Source organism: Actinia tenebrosa, unplaced genomic scaffold (genome assembly GCF_029948245.1).
Source record: "Actinia tenebrosa isolate PJP-AT-01 unplaced genomic scaffold, QUT_ActTen_1.0 PGA_scaffold16__25_contigs__length_10494907, whole genome shotgun sequence".
In the NCBI taxonomy this organism is placed as follows: Eukaryota; Metazoa; Cnidaria; class Anthozoa; order Actiniaria; family Actiniidae; genus Actinia; species Actinia tenebrosa.
In genome coordinates this window covers 1,503,179-1,519,497 of record NW_028292576.1, presented here as the reverse complement: position 1 = coordinate 1,519,497, position 16,319 = coordinate 1,503,179, and the positions used below count along the sequence as shown (strand labels likewise).

General features: G+C 38.1%; 2 protein-coding genes and 1 pseudogene across 3 annotated transcripts in view; 2 read left to right on the top strand and 1 right to left on the bottom strand.

The window, feature by feature from the left end:
- LOC116300739 (CCR4-NOT transcription complex subunit 2) overlaps nt 1–9,384 on the bottom strand; it is a 95,187-nt gene extending 85,803 nt beyond the window's left edge. For both annotated transcript variants that reach the window (XM_089030920.1, XM_089030921.1), the window contains exons 1-2: nt 9,262–9,384; nt 7,166–7,234 (exon numbers count right to left, since the gene is read on the bottom strand). In XM_089030920.1, coding sequence (XP_088887046.1) covers nt 7,166–7,212 — 47 coding nt within the window. In that variant the 5' untranslated portion in view covers nt 7,213–7,234; nt 9,262–9,384. The remainder of the gene's footprint in view (nt 1–7,165; nt 7,235–9,261) is intronic.
- LOC148910535 (uncharacterized) lies at nt 1,601–3,021 on the top strand (annotated as a pseudogene).
- Nucleotides 9,385–9,682: 298 nt separating the features above from the next.
- The window catches only part of LOC116300740 (serine/threonine-protein kinase 33), a 53,048-nt gene continuing 46,411 nt past the window's right edge, over nt 9,683–16,319 (top strand). Inside the window, exons 1-2 of the mRNA XM_089031316.1 lie at nt 9,683–9,872; nt 10,543–10,819. Of these exons, the coding sequence (XP_088887442.1) occupies nt 10,616–10,819 (204 nt within the window). The 5' untranslated portion in view covers nt 9,683–9,872; nt 10,543–10,615. The remainder of the gene's footprint in view (nt 9,873–10,542; nt 10,820–16,319) is intronic.

The following is a 16,319-nucleotide window of genomic DNA, read 5'->3' as shown; positions in this document are numbered from 1 at the left end:
ATTTTAATCATGATAGTTTCTAAATCGGGCAATCTAAGTCCTCCTTCAAGAAAATCTCCAATTAGAGTTGTGTATTTGATTTTTGGTTTCCTACCATTCCAAATAAAGTTGGTTATTTCCTTATCTACACTAGCTATAAATGTGCGAGGTACAGCGATCTTTGAGGAAACGTATAACAGTTTGTGAAATGGCTAGCGATCGGATTACTTGAACTTTTCCAAACCATGTGAGGTTTCTCATTTTCCTTATTGACAAAACGGATTTAAATTTTCCAAACACCCTATCAAAGTTATTATTACGCATAAGCGCCTTATTATGAGAGAAATATATTCCGAGAATTTTAACTCCACTAGCGTGAAAATCTATTTTTTTTGTAATTTTCGTTTCATTTAATACTTTATTTCTAGCACCAGCCCAGCAAACTCCAGACTTTTCATAGTTAAGTTGTAAGGACGAGTAAGTCTGAAATAGCTTTAAACATTCTAAGACTTTTTCTAATGAACGTTTGTCTTTTAAACAGAACGTTGTATCATCCGCAAACAAAACCAGCTTAGTCTCTTCCTCCTTTTCATCAATCCGTAGACCTTTTATATCTTCATTATCACGAATTATCTGGGCCAGTATTTCAATTGTCAAAATAAACAAATATGGGGATATTGGATCTCCCTGTTTGGTTCCTTGTTTTAGCTCAAAAAAATCGGAAGCTTCTCCATTATTGATAATACAACTTTTAGAATTAGTAAAGAATGTTTTGATCCATCTAACGAAACTATCTCCAAAGCCAAAAGATCAAAGAACAGCAAAGATGAAGTTATGCTCAACAGAATCAAAGGCTTTCTGAAAATCTGCTGCAAGAAGAATATATGAACAATCGTCATTTCTTTCTAAATAATCAAAAAGATCAGCTATAAATCTTAATGGATCATCAATATTTCTCCCTTTCACAAATGCTGCCTGGTTGGGATGTATTAATCTATGCATTTAATCAGACATCCTATTGCATAAAGCCTTACTACAAACTTTGGCATCAACATTTATCAGGCTAATTGGGTGCCAGTTTTCTACAAATCGTATATCTTTTTAAGGTTTTTCCAGTAACGTTATTCCAACCTGATTTCGAGTAGTCGATAAAATTCCTACTTCAAAACTAAAATTAAAGCTATTGACCATCATTTTTCCTAACTCATTCCAAAACGCCAAGTAAAATTCTTTACTTAATCCATCCAATCCAGGTGTTTTATTATTACCTTACCCATAGCTATTTAAGCTATCGTAACAGTCTTTAACTGTTAGAGGGCTATCACATTTTTTACAACAACTCACGTAAATAACACATTCTGATTGGCTGAGAGCTATGATCAATAAGAGGACAGACACATGGATGACGTAATGTTTTTGAAACCAAGACTCGCCGGTAGGATTTTATTGTAAGGACTGTGATTTTGCGAATTTATTTTGCTAATAAAAGTCGACAATGGAACCGGAAGAGGAACCAAACTTTGAATTTAATCTTGCTGATAGTCTTGCCGACGAATATTTAGTTCTGGAGGCAGAAAAGATAGAGGAAGACGTGAAAAATTCATCTCGCTTTGCAACTTGCAAAGGAAAAGACTTGAATGAGCTCGTGTCAAGTGCTAACACGAAGGGCACAAAAAGAAACACCAAATGGGTATTAAAACTGTTGCAAGGTAGGTCAGCTCATTTTTTTCAAGCAAATATGCGTTAAAACCTAGCTAATATTGAAAAGGATAAAGAAATCTACAGAAATAATCTTACTTTCACTTTTAGTTACTTACGAGTTGTTGATGCAATTTTCAGAATGGTGCCATGAGCAAAAAATTTGCAAGCCCTTGTTGGATCTAACAGAGGCCGAGCTAAATGACATCCTGAGGAGGTTTTATGCAGAGGCCAGAAACCAGAAAGGTGAAGAGTATAGCAGCTCCTTGCTGCTTGGGTTCAGGAATGCTGTTGAACACCATTTTGCAGTCAATGGTAAAGCAATGAAGCTCACTAACAACCCAGCATTTTACAGCTCTAACAAGATACTGGAGAGCAAGCTCAAGGTCAACAAAAGAGAACAGAAACAAAATACCAAACACAAACCAGTCATTGAGCCAGCCGATGTGAGTAAGGTCAAGAAAAATCCTTTTTTGAGCCACAAGAATCCTTACCGCCTCCTTCGGCGAGTGTGGTTCATAGTGACCCTGTATTGGTGCCGCCGTGGTTGTGAGGGCTAAAGACAGCTCCGCCGAGAAAGCTTTACTTTTGATCTTGACGGTGAAGGAAAGGAATATGCAACCATGACTCACAAGGAGCAGACCAAAAACCATCAGGGTGGCTTTTGTGACAAGCAGAGTTATGAAAACGAAACACGGTTGTATTCAACAGGTGAAACTGGCGATTCGCTGTGGTGCCTGAAGTACTATCTTTCCAAACTTAACCCCAAACAACAAGCATTCTTTCAAAGACCAGTGCCAATCTTTACACCAGAGGATCCAGTGTGGTATGAAAACAAGCCTCTAGGTGTCAACAAGTTGGGTGATATGGATGAAGTCAATCTCTATCGGAGCCGGCTTCTCAAAAGTCTACACGAAACCACAGCGTCAGAGCAACAGCTATCACCATGTGGTCAAATGCTGGAATCCCGACTCGTCACATAATGAGCATCTCTGGACATACCAATGAACAGAGTATTCTATCTTATAACAGAAGACCATCGGTCCAGCAACTAAAGACCTGCTCGGACGTGATTTCCAGTGCATTGACCGATTCAGAGGGCGAGAGTAGAAGGCTTGATCGAGATCCCAGGGCTGTTTTGTCTGCTTCCACTTCTGTACAGGTTGTACAGTCTGAGATGGCCATTAACTCCATTCCAGAGTTGATCTTCAATGGCTGCTCCATCCAGAACGTGAATGCCTATGTTGTCAAGCGAAATTGACATTGCTTTTCTTAGCTGAACTTATTAGTAAGCTTCGTTTTTTAGAACCTTTGAGTTCTGACTCAAACTCTTTTCGACTTAGCTAAAAAAGCTATTTATAAACTTGTAAATGTCAAAAGTTTTGACCAATAGCAAGCATTCTTTCACAGTGGCTGTCAAAGAACTGTCAAAATTAGCCAATCACAGTGTAGGAAGTTTGGTTGTGAAATGTTGACAGTGTTTTATGAAAAAAACTTTTGTAAGTTATAAAATAACCTTTGAAGTTTTCAAAAGTAAATAACCGAAAAACCTTTGTCTTACTTTCTGTACTCTGTCCTCTAATGGTCATGAAAACTAACTATCTTAGCGAAAATATTCAAAAGCTCACAATAATCGGAGCTGTTTGGTCTATCGCCTTGCTTTCCTTGAATAACAAATTTTCGAAAAACTTTTCGCTCATTTTATTTTGTAAACATTTCGCAGTTTGTTGTAAAAAACAGATCGCACATAGATTTCCATTGTCTGTCCTCTTATTAATCATAGATGACGTCTTAAAATGTTCAAAACTTTACAGTGAAACCACTCGCTGCGCTCGTGGTTCCACTTTAGTTTTGAACATTTTAAGACTCATCTATGATCAATAAGAGGACAGACAATGGAAATTAATGTGCGATTTGTTAATTGATTTCTTTTGATCACTTAATTTTGGGGTATCAATATCTTTTAAAAAATTTAAACATTGTTCCTCTGATAAATCGTTCTTAGGAGAATAAATATTGTGGTAAAATGTTTCTAGTTGTTTTAGGACGTCAGAGTGGTTTGTGATTTCCTATCCTCCATCTAGGAGCATTCGAACATGTGTCTTTGACTTCCTTCTTTTTTCTAAGGACAAAAAATATTTATTACTCCTTTCACCATACTCGAACCATGTTACCTTAGACCTTATGATTATTCCATTTGTATTGTGATCACTGAGTCGGTTTAATATTTGTTTCAGGGTTTCAAGTTCCTTCAGTAATGTATCATTTAATTGCCAATTTTCAGTTTGTTCGATATCTTTTATTTTGTTTTCTAACTCCTGATAACTGTTATGGTTACATTTAGCTTTTGACTTTGCAAAGAGTAATGTTTTTTTCCTAATTTCATATTTCATGATTTCCCATATTTGGTGAGGATTGGATATTTTGGTATCTAGAAACTCTCTTTTCTTATCAGCAATTAATTTCCGAATTACTTGAACATACTCTTCATCTTCTAGAAGAGAATTACTTATTTTCCAAAATGAAGGGCCACGATTGCTTTCCGGCAGAGGTTTCAAGCTAAGAGTTATTGCCGAGTGGTCTGTAGCTGGAGCTGGAATTATATCAGTATTGTTCACTTGTGGTTGTAGGGTGTCTGATATATAAAACAAATCTAATCGACGATGTAACAATTCGTTACAATTTGAAGCTCTACCTTGCCCATACCCCCTCCAGGTAAAATGTTTTAAATCAGGGTTTCTGATGCACCAAATATCGCATAAGTTGCTCAAGTGAACCAAACTTTAATTTTGGGTTCCCCCAGATGTTTCAAGGTCAAGATTCCGTACGAAATTGAAATCTCCACCCCATATTATTGACGTATTTATCGGCATGTCGATTTCTTCTATCTTTTCGAAGATACTTTTCAGAAATTCAACTTGCATTTTTTCTTCATTTGGGAAATAGAAATTTATCAAAAGGCAGTGGTTCCCTTGTATTTGACATAACAGTAATATCAATCTGCCATCTGCCATTATTTTAGCATTAATATGATATTCTAATCTTTCTCCTAGAAGGATGGCTACCCTCGACTACGTGTAGTTCCATGTGAGAAAATTACCTCCCCCCTGAACCTTTGCTTCCACTTGTTTTCTAAATCTGGTGTACTATAAGTTTCTTGCAAGAATAAGACCCCTGCATTACCCCCATGTTTAGATAGCCAATTTACATTTTTCTATTTTTCTTGTAGTCGCACATTCCTCGGACATTGAGTGATATAAATTTAGTATTCAGGCTCATCCGTGACCAATGAAAACAGTTCCTTGCCTTTTGTTCATGAAAGCCCTAGCACCAAAAATACTTTTAACTCCGCAATTAGACATACAAAACAAAAACAATAGTCCAAATGAGAACGAGTTTGGCCAGTATTGAAAGTGATGACAAGCTGAATTTTTTCAATACTGCTGGGAATTCAGAAACAATCAGCTATTGTACTACAACTATGCAAACTATAACAACACAAAATGACTCCGAGTCTACAACTCCGCCCAAAGTTTTCTTAATTTGCATATTTAGGCTACAGATAGGTTATTGAAAAAATATATATTTTATAAAATCCATTAATGAATTACATCTAGTTACTTTAATAATATATTACTTATCTTCTCAATAGTTGAAATAAATCTCTTCTAAGTCTGCCTCCTGAGCAATTTTGTAAACTTTACCGCCTTTTTCCTTCCTCATAAATACTTTTCCATCCAGGGTCCATGTACTGTGCCACTTATTTTGTTTGGCTCGTTTACATACTTCTGCAAACAATTTTCTCCTTTGACTTGTTAGGTTTTCATTAATATAAACCTTATTTGCTCCATTTAATTTCCCTCCATCAGAATCGTTTTTATAATTCCTAAGTTTCTATCTGGCTTCGTAAAGATTTCTTCTTGTCATCATAGTTTTTAAATTTCACTATGATTGGTCTTGGAGATACTTTAGATGGAAGTCTGTGAACAATATCAATGTCGTTTTCTTCGAGTCTACTCCAATGGCTTTAGCTAGCTCTTCAACTAATGCATCAAGATCTTCCTCTTCTTGTTCTGGAATGCCATGGATTTCGAGTTCATATTGTCTCTGATATTGATTTAGATCATCTTGTATTTCATCCAGTTTATTCATTCTAACTTTGAGTGTAACCAGGCTCGTCTTGTTGTTCTTCGCACATGGCTTTGAGTTGAGCATTTTCTCTTGTTAACTCATCAATAGTATTAGATTGGAATTGTACAGCATTCTTAATCTCTTCATATATCTTTTTAATATCAGAGTTTTCCTGCTTCATAGCTTTAACATCTTCTTGAATCTCTGTTATTTTCTTGTATATCATCGATAGCGTTGGCGTTTCTTGTTCATCGTCCATCATTCTTTAAAGTTTTCGGGTCTGGTGATAATTCCAAAGATGATGACGACGATACTGGCTCCCTAACTCTTCTCTTGCTCATAGAGGTTTTTTTTATAACAACGTATCAATTGGCTTTACTCCGATCACCAATTCATATTTTTGGAGTTAAACAACTTGGAGTACGGACAATTTCAAAAACGAACCGCCATCTTGCCTGCCTGCCCAGGCTCTTCTTTAGTTCTTTGATATTTTGTTGAGTTTGGAAGCGAATTCTGTGATGAATTTACTGTCTGAACTTCAACTACGAAAGACGTCTTCAAACTTCAATGGAGTCAACTGAGTCAAGTATTAGTAAAATTGAAAGATCTATTTGCTAATGCTTTCTCTGTTTTCAAGTTAAGGGCGGGCTGAGTGCTTTATTTCAGGAATCATTCGACCTACAAGCTCAAAACTGAATATACAAGATAATCGGCTGTTATGATACAGTTGGGACGATCAACAAAAAGCGTTGTGTTATGCGTATTACGTTGGTTTACGTTACAACTTATCTTGACCTTCAAGGGTCACGGCACTATGAAACTAGGTGAATATTTTATACAAATTCGTTTAGAAATGCTATCTAATTTGTCTTCATTCAAGTCTGTAAATTACTGATTATTTTGAGCGAATTTGCGTTAGTTGTCTCAAGCAACATCTATTGTGTAGATTTGTTCCTTCGCAGATTTCAACATACAAGAACATTACTTCGGCAATTTGTGATGTCCGGTGGTCAATCTACTTTTCATTCAGAACGGCGATTGTACATTTAAGCGTTTCTGTTTACTTTAATACATATCAGGAGAAAAAGGTTTGACTGTTTGCTGTTAATTGTATTATTTTACATCAATTCTTTGAGAATACAAATAACTAAGCTAAACGACATGTGATCGAAAAACTCTGAGCCTATGCTGCACTAAGAGATAGTGCCTGCGCATGAGTGACCAATTGCAGATTTGACGTACAAATATGAACAGCATTTTCTTACTCGGGTCGAGCCCGAGTAAAAATAATTGATTCTCAATTAGTAGGCACTGTCCTTAAAGCACTTAAACGTTAAGTTAAGCTTAATGTACTTACTGATTCATTGCTGACATTTGATCAACCAAAGGTCTTTGGTGTGCCATAAGATATTTGCAAGTCTATTATCTATAACATAAAAGATAATTTCCTGTTATACCTCGCACAAAAAATTATGCCTTTTTTAATTACCAGTCATCAACAGGGACTTTTAGCAGGACTTTAAAAAGAGGGGTGGATAATTTTTTCTAAAGTTCTTTTGAACCTCCTTTTTGCAGTACAAAGGGAAAAAATGATTAAATTATAACATACAGTGCACTGCATATTTGTTGTTGTTGATTCATATTTTGTAATTAGATACAATTTGGCCCGTGCGAGTGGAACACGATACTTAAGAAAAAATGGTAAACCATCTAATTGATTTTTATGGCTCACTTCCCTGTAGACAACACAGGGATCCGCTTGATGTCAAAGCAAAACTACTCGCAAATGCGGCTCTCAATTGCACAGAAAAATCGCCTCAGGACAAATTATAGACCAACAATAAATAAAAAAAACTTTCATGTAGTCAAAGGTGGATCAAGAAGTATTCTGCAAGAAGTCAGGTGTGTGTTTTTTTAGCAAACAATCGTATATTATTATTTTTTGACAATAATTTCTCAATGACAAATCAAAGAATTTCTCTCAAAACATTTAGTATTTCTATAGATAAGCTTAATTTATTTTAATGCTGGATGAAATATAAGCCGGAGAGCAAATATTCATCCTTTATTAGCTTTGTAAATCATTAACAATTCAGTTGTTTTTAACCAACTATCGTATGTTTTTGCAGCTTTGTTTGTCTCCTGTGGTGGATCCCATCGGCAAAACAAAAAAGACTTTCATTCAATAATTTCATATCTTTCTACAGATAATTTATTTAAATATTGAATGAAACGTAAAATTACACCAGATATTCAAAGACAAAGAAATTTCTCATTTTGTATTTTGCATTGCATTTTGCATTATTTTCTATTTTGTCTCAGTTGTTCTTGACAAGTTTAACTGAATGTAAACTTTGTTCTTCGAAAACGTTTCGGTCGTTCGTGATTTCCGTATCTTTTCGTATCAAAAAGTAGTTAAGGCTTATATAAAAGGAATTAAATCAGTGGAACATTCCGGCAATTCTGCTTTTCACTTAATTATTAAATGAAGGTCGTTGAATTCAGGCTCTTTTCCCAGTTTTAACATTTTTGGCAAATGATGCAATAAATTTATTTTCTTGTGACATCATTTCAGTAAAAATATGGTTTCGTATAAAAACCTAAACTCTTCATATGGATAACCAAACATTGTCATGTAAAAGAAGTAAAAGTAAGCTTATGTTTTGCTCACCTTTTCTTGAGCAGTTTTCTAGTCTGTCTTTATCTGCTGTGATCATTTGTCCATAAAAATTTAGGAAATCTCCGAAATTTGAATTTTAATGAAAGACATCCAAGGTAAATTTCACTAAACCTGACATTTTATTGGATTATCTGCAGTTATCTTTCGTTTTTCAAGTAAAATTCACCAGGAATTCAAAGCGTAAAAATGTCGGCCATGCAAAACTTCGTCGAAGAATTTTTTAAGAACAAAACTAGCCCCTGGGGGGGACGGTGGTGGGTTGTGTATATGTGACAAAATTCCTAAGTGGGAGAGTACTAAGGTTGAATAGAAAGACTCGTGCGAAGAAAACAATATTGTCCATTTCCATTTCATTTTTTCGCTTCATGGTTTTCGTTATGGGGGACATTATCATCATCTCGATGGAGAGAAAAAATTGAAGATTTTTTGCCTGATTGCATTTTCATCTTTCAGTTTTATCTAAATTGGGCTCCCTGCCTTATTGGAAGCTCAGCTTTTAGGCCGTGCCTAAATTTATATATATTATTCCTTCTTCTTTTTTCCTAAAAATATTCACTGATACTCTAAAAGGGGGGGGGGGGGGGTGGAAATGCACCCAATCCACCACGCTGTATCCGCCCCTTATCAAGTCTGTGATAGCAAGTGATAGCAAGCTTACAACATTTAGAATTCCGCCATTTTCAAGTGACAAGCAACTTACTCTAGAACTGAACTTTCAAGCTAACAACAAGGAACATTTCATTGAAAAATAAGTAATTAACATAGGTAAATACCTGAATGAAGTTACGTAGTAGGTAATATTCTGTATTTTTATGTTTTTCGGGCGTTTTAGGATAAGATACCAATACCTGCTTTAAACTAAATTCTCCTGATTAGCCTCCTGATTTTACTTCTCGTTCTCAATACGCTTGCGTTTCGCGAGCTTCCGCTGATATGGCCAACCTCGTTCCCAGGGTCTTCTAGGGCCCTGGGAACGAGGTTGGATAAAGTCAATGTTGCCTATAAATAATGAGTTATGATTTATATAGCGCCCTTTCTATATGGATACAACCAAAGGCGCTTTACATTAAGTCGTAAATAACCAACACAACATTATAGGAGGGACAGTGTTCGGGACAGAGCTTGGACTGCCTGTGATTTGAATTAAATAATTTGGGCGCCCTTAGTTATGATTACCGCGATAGACTGGACCTGCCTGTTACCAGTCTATCTCAGTTCGAGATCGAGAGCGAGCGATTGTCAAAGTTATGTAAAGTTTGGCTTTTACGGTTTCTCCCTATTTATGCTTGGTTTGTGAGCTCCAGGGCTCTAGCGATTGCCAAGGTGGTGGTAACTATGAAACAACGAGTAGATAAATTGCTGGAGAATTCTAATTTACGAAAAGGTAGGTTTTTAGTGAGCGAAGTAAGCTTAATAGCTCAGTTGAATCACGACCAAAGTCCTTTTTGGCGCTTCGGACAAATTGTCCGAAAGCCGTGGTGTTCCTGATTTTTTTCCCTTGTTCGCTTCCTTGGTTACCATTCACAGATAATGTAAACTTTTGAAATGATCTCATTGGAAGTGATTCTTGTTATACGAGAATTAACTGTGTTGTTTTTACTCATTTACTTTTTCTTATGACTTAGGACTTAATGTAAAAAGCTTAAAAGTTTGTCGTAAGCCTTTCATTTGCATCAAGTTTCGATATATGATACAACTTTGCTTCCCTTTGCTTAATTCTTCTACTCCATTAAAGCCTTGAATAATGAACGTATGGTTTACTCAGGGTCATTAGATTCCAGAATTGTTCTTCAAAACAACCAGGGCGAATTAGCGGCGCCCCAACAACAAAACGCAAAAATTTTGTACTCCTTGTAGGAAGCCATGAATGAATCCCTTTTAGAAGCTCAGAGATTGAAAAAAATTAGGGATCTGCCATGCTGCACTTCATTATCTTGAATTTTAAAAATGCAGTAATAAAATGCCGAGAATATGTCAAAGACGTATAAGCATAAGGTATGTAAGTTCTGATCTAAGCCTGCGAAAAGACTGATTGATTGGTCCTTTTTTTCCAGAATCATTTGTACTGTGCATCATGGAAATTTAGTTAAATATTTCCTTGAAAATATTCTTGTGTTGGGCTAAATAATGGCCCAGTATTCTAACAGAAAGGAGGCTCCAAATGCATGGCGAACGAATATACAACACACTAGAATAGAAGACGAAAAACAGATTGAGGAAATTTATGAGTTTGGTGAAATGCTTGGCAAAGGTAGTTTTGGGGTCGTCAAGGAAGCTAAACACATCGAAACAGGGACAAGATGGGCGATCAAGGCAGTTAATAAAGAAAAGGTAAGGTTCATTTAGGACTTTTCTAAGACAAATTATCCTTAGATCAGAAATATAGCTGCGGTTTCTTTTGATGCATTATATATTTTAGTCATTTGGCCAGAAAACCATCATTATCATTGTTCAGGTGCACTCAGTAGAAGAACATTCCATACTAGAGAACTAAATTTGGCACCTCTGATTATAACGAAAAGCCAAAGCTCATAAGGTGAATATTTGAAACTTTAAAAAATGAATAAAGATCTGTATGGCAATAGACAAAATTTGTATTGAAATTTACATACATAAGTTATGAAGATCCAAATAATGCCAAAGCTTCTGTACATAAGAATTTTGTTTTTGAAATTCCAAGGAAAAATAAATTTTGCTGTGCATTTTATTAAAAAAGATGAGATTATTTGTTTTTGACTTCTTTATTGTAGCTTCTGACTTTTCAGTTCATACAAAGTTCACTCAAACCGTTATCATTATATTTTTGTTCTAGTTTGAACTCAAAAACAAATTTATATTATAACATACCCATGATATAATGCATGTTTTGATTGGTTCATTAGTGTGGTCGATCCTGAAATCCATAACTCTATTGATTGCGTGCTGATGTGATTAATTCAAACATAAATAATGTAAATGGAGACTCAAAAAATTCCCATACAGTAGTATAGGGAATGGGGGTTCCAGCGCAATCTCAACACGGGCAAGACCCGTGTCAAAAATCCACCTACGGACAATCCCCACTCCTAGTGTGGTTGGGGGCAACAGCGCAAATATGTTAGTCTATATATGGAGTGCGAAGAATGTAAAGAGTTTGCTTATGATTTCTGTGTAAAGTGCTTGAAACCCAAGTTTGTTACCCCACCACCAAATAAGTATATTTGTTGTGGTAAGAAAATGCAAATAGAAGACGACACGTCAGCACAGTGTTACGAGTGCGGTAAAAATATTCGTAATGCCGTGCCTTGTGCTACCAGGGAACAATATTATTCCAACGGAGGTCGTAAGAAGACGCCATACAAAAGAATAAAATACTTCAGAGACTGGATGAGTCACATTCAAGGTCAACGGCCGGCATATTTAGACGACGAAGTAATGGAAAGAATTATAAACCACTTAGAAGAGCCAACCCCGCAAAGTCTACGGAAAACGCTGAAAAAATTAAAACTAGGGAAATATTACAAAGCTATTCCCTATCTTTTGTCTGAAATTACCGGTAAGTCTATTCCCGAGGTTTCTGATATGAGCAGAGCCGAGTGGATGTTTTGTCGGCTGGATAAGGATATTCCTTATTATCCTGACGTAATTTACGAAATATTTTATGAAATAGACCCCGGCCACCCCCTGTTAGGATGGATTCCGAGGCGACAATAACATATTACGCGTAATTCATACGATGAATTTATATTACGCGTAATAATTTGCCAAATAAGGTTATGCAAATAATTTATATTACGCGTAATAATTCGCTAAATGATTCATATTACGCGTAATAATTCGCCAAATAATTCGTATTACGCGTAATAATTCGCCAAATAATTCATATTACGCGTAATAATTCACTGAATTTATATTACGCGTAATTTCTAGACTGACGTTCAATATGTAAATAGAATCCCGTCACGCTCTTTTCGAAGCAGATGTTTACTGAGCAAGCTTTCTTTGAAGCTCTTCTTTTGCCTCCTGGTAGATCTTTTTGCGAGATTCCTCGGAAAGATCTTTTACGACTGTTTTTTTATTCCTTATGTCCGACTTTAATTTCTCATACTTTTCCTCTTCGGCTAAGATAAGCGAGAATTCTACGTCGTCTATCTTTCTGTCACGCAAAGCCTTTGAGACAAGGTCAGTGATCGTATTTACTTTAGCCCTTGACAGAGCTATTGTCGTGTCGTGTTTTGATATTTTCGTGGATAGCTTTTTCATAATACCCGTAGCAACAGCAGAAATAATACCACAGGTTGCCCCAACGCCGGCCAAAGGAACTCCAACGATTATTCCCGGCCCAGTAAGCGAAGTAGCAACGCCAGAGCCCGTTAACACAACAGATATGGATCCTGAAGTTATCGCAATCTTATGTAGCGTACTCCGGGCTCTGACGTACTTTTTTCGGACTTTTTCGTAGTGTTTTGTCTGCCCTTCCAAGTAAGCCAGGATTAAGTTTGCTTTATTGAGCCTAAAGTTCTCGGCGTTTAATTCGTTAGGTCCCTCCCTAGGTAAATCAGGATAAAGCGGAGGTGCTGATGGTATAACATCCATTATATACTAATGTACGACGCTTTTGGAAATAACATAGAGGAGCAACCACATAACAGCCACTGGAATTGGGAAGCATTTAAGAAATTGTATCCCAAAGCAGTAACCTCGAAGTTTGAAAGCAGATCTGACGGGATTTACTTCAAAGAGTATGATGACTTAGTTTACAGCAATAAGGATTTGGAAGAGGGATTGGAAAAATTACACCCAAAAACACCCGTTCATAAGCCCGTTTATAAAGCACCTAATTTTCCTAGAAACTTATTGTTAACCACGGAAGATTACCCATTTTACGATGCTGAAGGTGGTGTAAACAACTTCGAAAAGCTGGTAACGCACCTGAAGATTTCAGTGGGTAAACAATCATTTAACGTAGTAGTAAGGAATATCTTTAAAGAGACGATGTTGAAGCATACGTCGGGTAAAGAGGCCAGGGAATGGTTAGCAGGACCCAATATGCGATATTGGCCGCAGCAGTTAAACTTTGCTGTCTGGGCTGCCACTAAAGGTTGTGGTGCTGCCGCGGACATGTTCCACATTCCAATTATGCAGTTTCACGTTGCCTTTACGGTAAGGAGGTTGTTGAAGGAGCTTAACGTACCCCTACCGGGAGATAAGGCATTTAATCCAATGAATAACCGATATGACGCCGCAGCCCTGGAAAGGTTAATTAATGAGTTCAAACCACAGCAAAAAGACTTTCGTTATAAGGAGGGTAAGACGCATGGGCTGGGTATAGTTTACGTTTGGGGTGCCAATGGTGAGAAGCCGGCTGACTACGGACATCAGGAATACCCAAGTAATGAGTTAGAGTTCAGTGATATGGGTGGTAATAAGGGTAATAATTCATTAATTACTAGAATTCAAACGAACTACCCCGGCACTTGGGATCCATTTGTGTTAATGAAAGGAAAAGGTTTAAGGAACCTAGCCAGGATTAACCGTAGCATTGAAGCATTCGTGTACTGCATCCTGGGAGCGCAGGTAAATACCCGCAACCCCATTGTTGGATCCCAAGGCGCTTCACAGGAAACGCAACAAGAATTCCTAACTTTATTTGAGTCTGCAATAATAGAGAACGATATATCCAAGTCGGTGCAGAGATATCAATTAGCGGTGCAGCAGTCTAAAGTGCGACTGGATTACGCTTTGTCGCCTGGTTGTTGGTTAATGCCAAGTAATTTAGTTATTAACACCAATTCCGTTGTGGGTTATAACAACAAGCTGCAGCGAGCTACTAAGGATATGAAGTTTGGGGTGAACGACGTGAACTCTGACACTCTTAGGAACATTCCTCACTTCGTAGAGAAGCCAAAAAAGTCACACGAAGCGAAGCTACCCGTAGTTAAGAAACCATCGAAGAAGGCCCATGTTATGCCTACGATACCCGAGGAATACGACCATAACTTACTAAAAGCCGGCTTAGCAGCCGCGGGTGTTGGTCTGAGTTATTATATATGGCGATGAACAACCCCTACGTAGCTGGAGTAGATTGTGTTTATACGACTTACACAGGCGAGAAAAAATACACCCAGGCATCTTGGGCTGACGTCACGGGCATGTCCGTGAATTTGAACTACTCAGGGAAGAAGTTAATCCTTTGTAGCATTTGCCTCGGTTCCGCGAGTCATGCTAACATTGGGTTTCGATTTTGCGATGTTAACGGCGCACTACAGCCAATGCGCGCGAAGACGAACAACAGGGAGCCAGCACACTTTTCCGCAGAACCACCGACGAGTAGCGCTGAAAATTTATCGGTTTGGACTTTACACATGGTTGCCGATTGCCATGGGGAGGTAAAGCTGCAGATACGCGTAGACGACACCGGGAGCGTTTGCATAAATAGCATAGAAGATCAGAGAAATAAGGCTTATAATCACATGACAATTAGCACTCTTACGGTGCTTAGCCTTTAAATATATGAATCCACATTTAAGCGAAATGCGTTACCTCCACTACCTAGGGTCAGAGAGTTACAACAAACATGAGTGGTTCGATGTGGGGATGTGGGTTGAAGTTGGAGGTCCTGCGTTAGTCGTTTGCACCGTTAACGTTGGTACGTTGGTAAGCGCAAACGTGGGGTTTAGGCTTGTTGATGAGAATAACGAGCCTTTAACTCCCTATCGAACTTCCTCGAGCAATAGGAGAGTAGCTCACTTTTCGATGGAGCCAAACAAGTTTAGCGGTGAAAACCTAACACCAGTTACGTTTCACGTGGTAGTTAACTGTAAGTATGCTAAGCTGCAGGTGTTTCCTGACGACGTTACCAGCGACGGATCAAACTTTGGTTATGTGGTGATAAATGGTGTGTATAAAAACGATGATGCCGCCTGGAACCACAAACCCATTAGCACCATGAGCGTGCTGCCGTTAGTCCCGCATTATCGAGGCGGCGCGAATACTATCTTTACTTATCCCAAGTCGAGGACGCCTCGGGCGCCCGACGACGATAAGCCACCAGTAATACACGAGGATAAGATTAACCCTTCATCTTCTTCAGGAGTACCACCCCAATAGCGACAACCAAGATCCAAATGTTGTTGCCCACGAACTTCAACAGTTCGCCGCCGGCCTTCAGCGCCAAGGAAACGACCGAACCCAGCAGCCCAGGCAAGCCGGCTGCCATCTTTTTTCCCAAGTCCGTCAGCCCATTGCCTAATTTCTTTACGCCTGCGCCTGTAGCCTTAAGCGCGGATAGGATAACTCCTACTACGGTGCTAATAGCGACCGCAAATGCCAGCGGAACGCCATACTTCAAGAGGGCTCTTTTTACCTTTTCCTTGGTGGTAAGCCCCAATTCTCTTTCCAGGTTGTCCTTTTGCGCCTGTAATTCCGCGACTCTTTCCTGAAGGGTTTCTACTTCCTTTTGAGCTGCCTCCCTTTCCTCTTCAGTACGAGTTTGGTCATTGATTATTTCCTGCTTTTCGGATATGTTTTTTTCCAGGTCCTCGATGGCCTGATCTCTTTGCTGGATTTGCTCTTCTTTAATGTTGATTTCAGCAACTAACTGCCGCCGCTCCACCAAAGAACCCTCTATGGCGGTACGTAAGTCCTTGGCTTCTTCCTTGCTTATATCCAGGCCTTGCAGGGCGAGATTGAATGCCCTTTGGGCGCTGTCTTTTTCGCGAAGAGAAATGTCTCTTTGTTCTCTAAGTTCTAATATGCGTTGATTCTTGTCGTCAAGTTCTCTCTTTTGAGCATCAAGGAGTAGTCGGTTTTGCCGTATGTAATCTGCTTCCCTTTCCTCCATCGCTTGCTT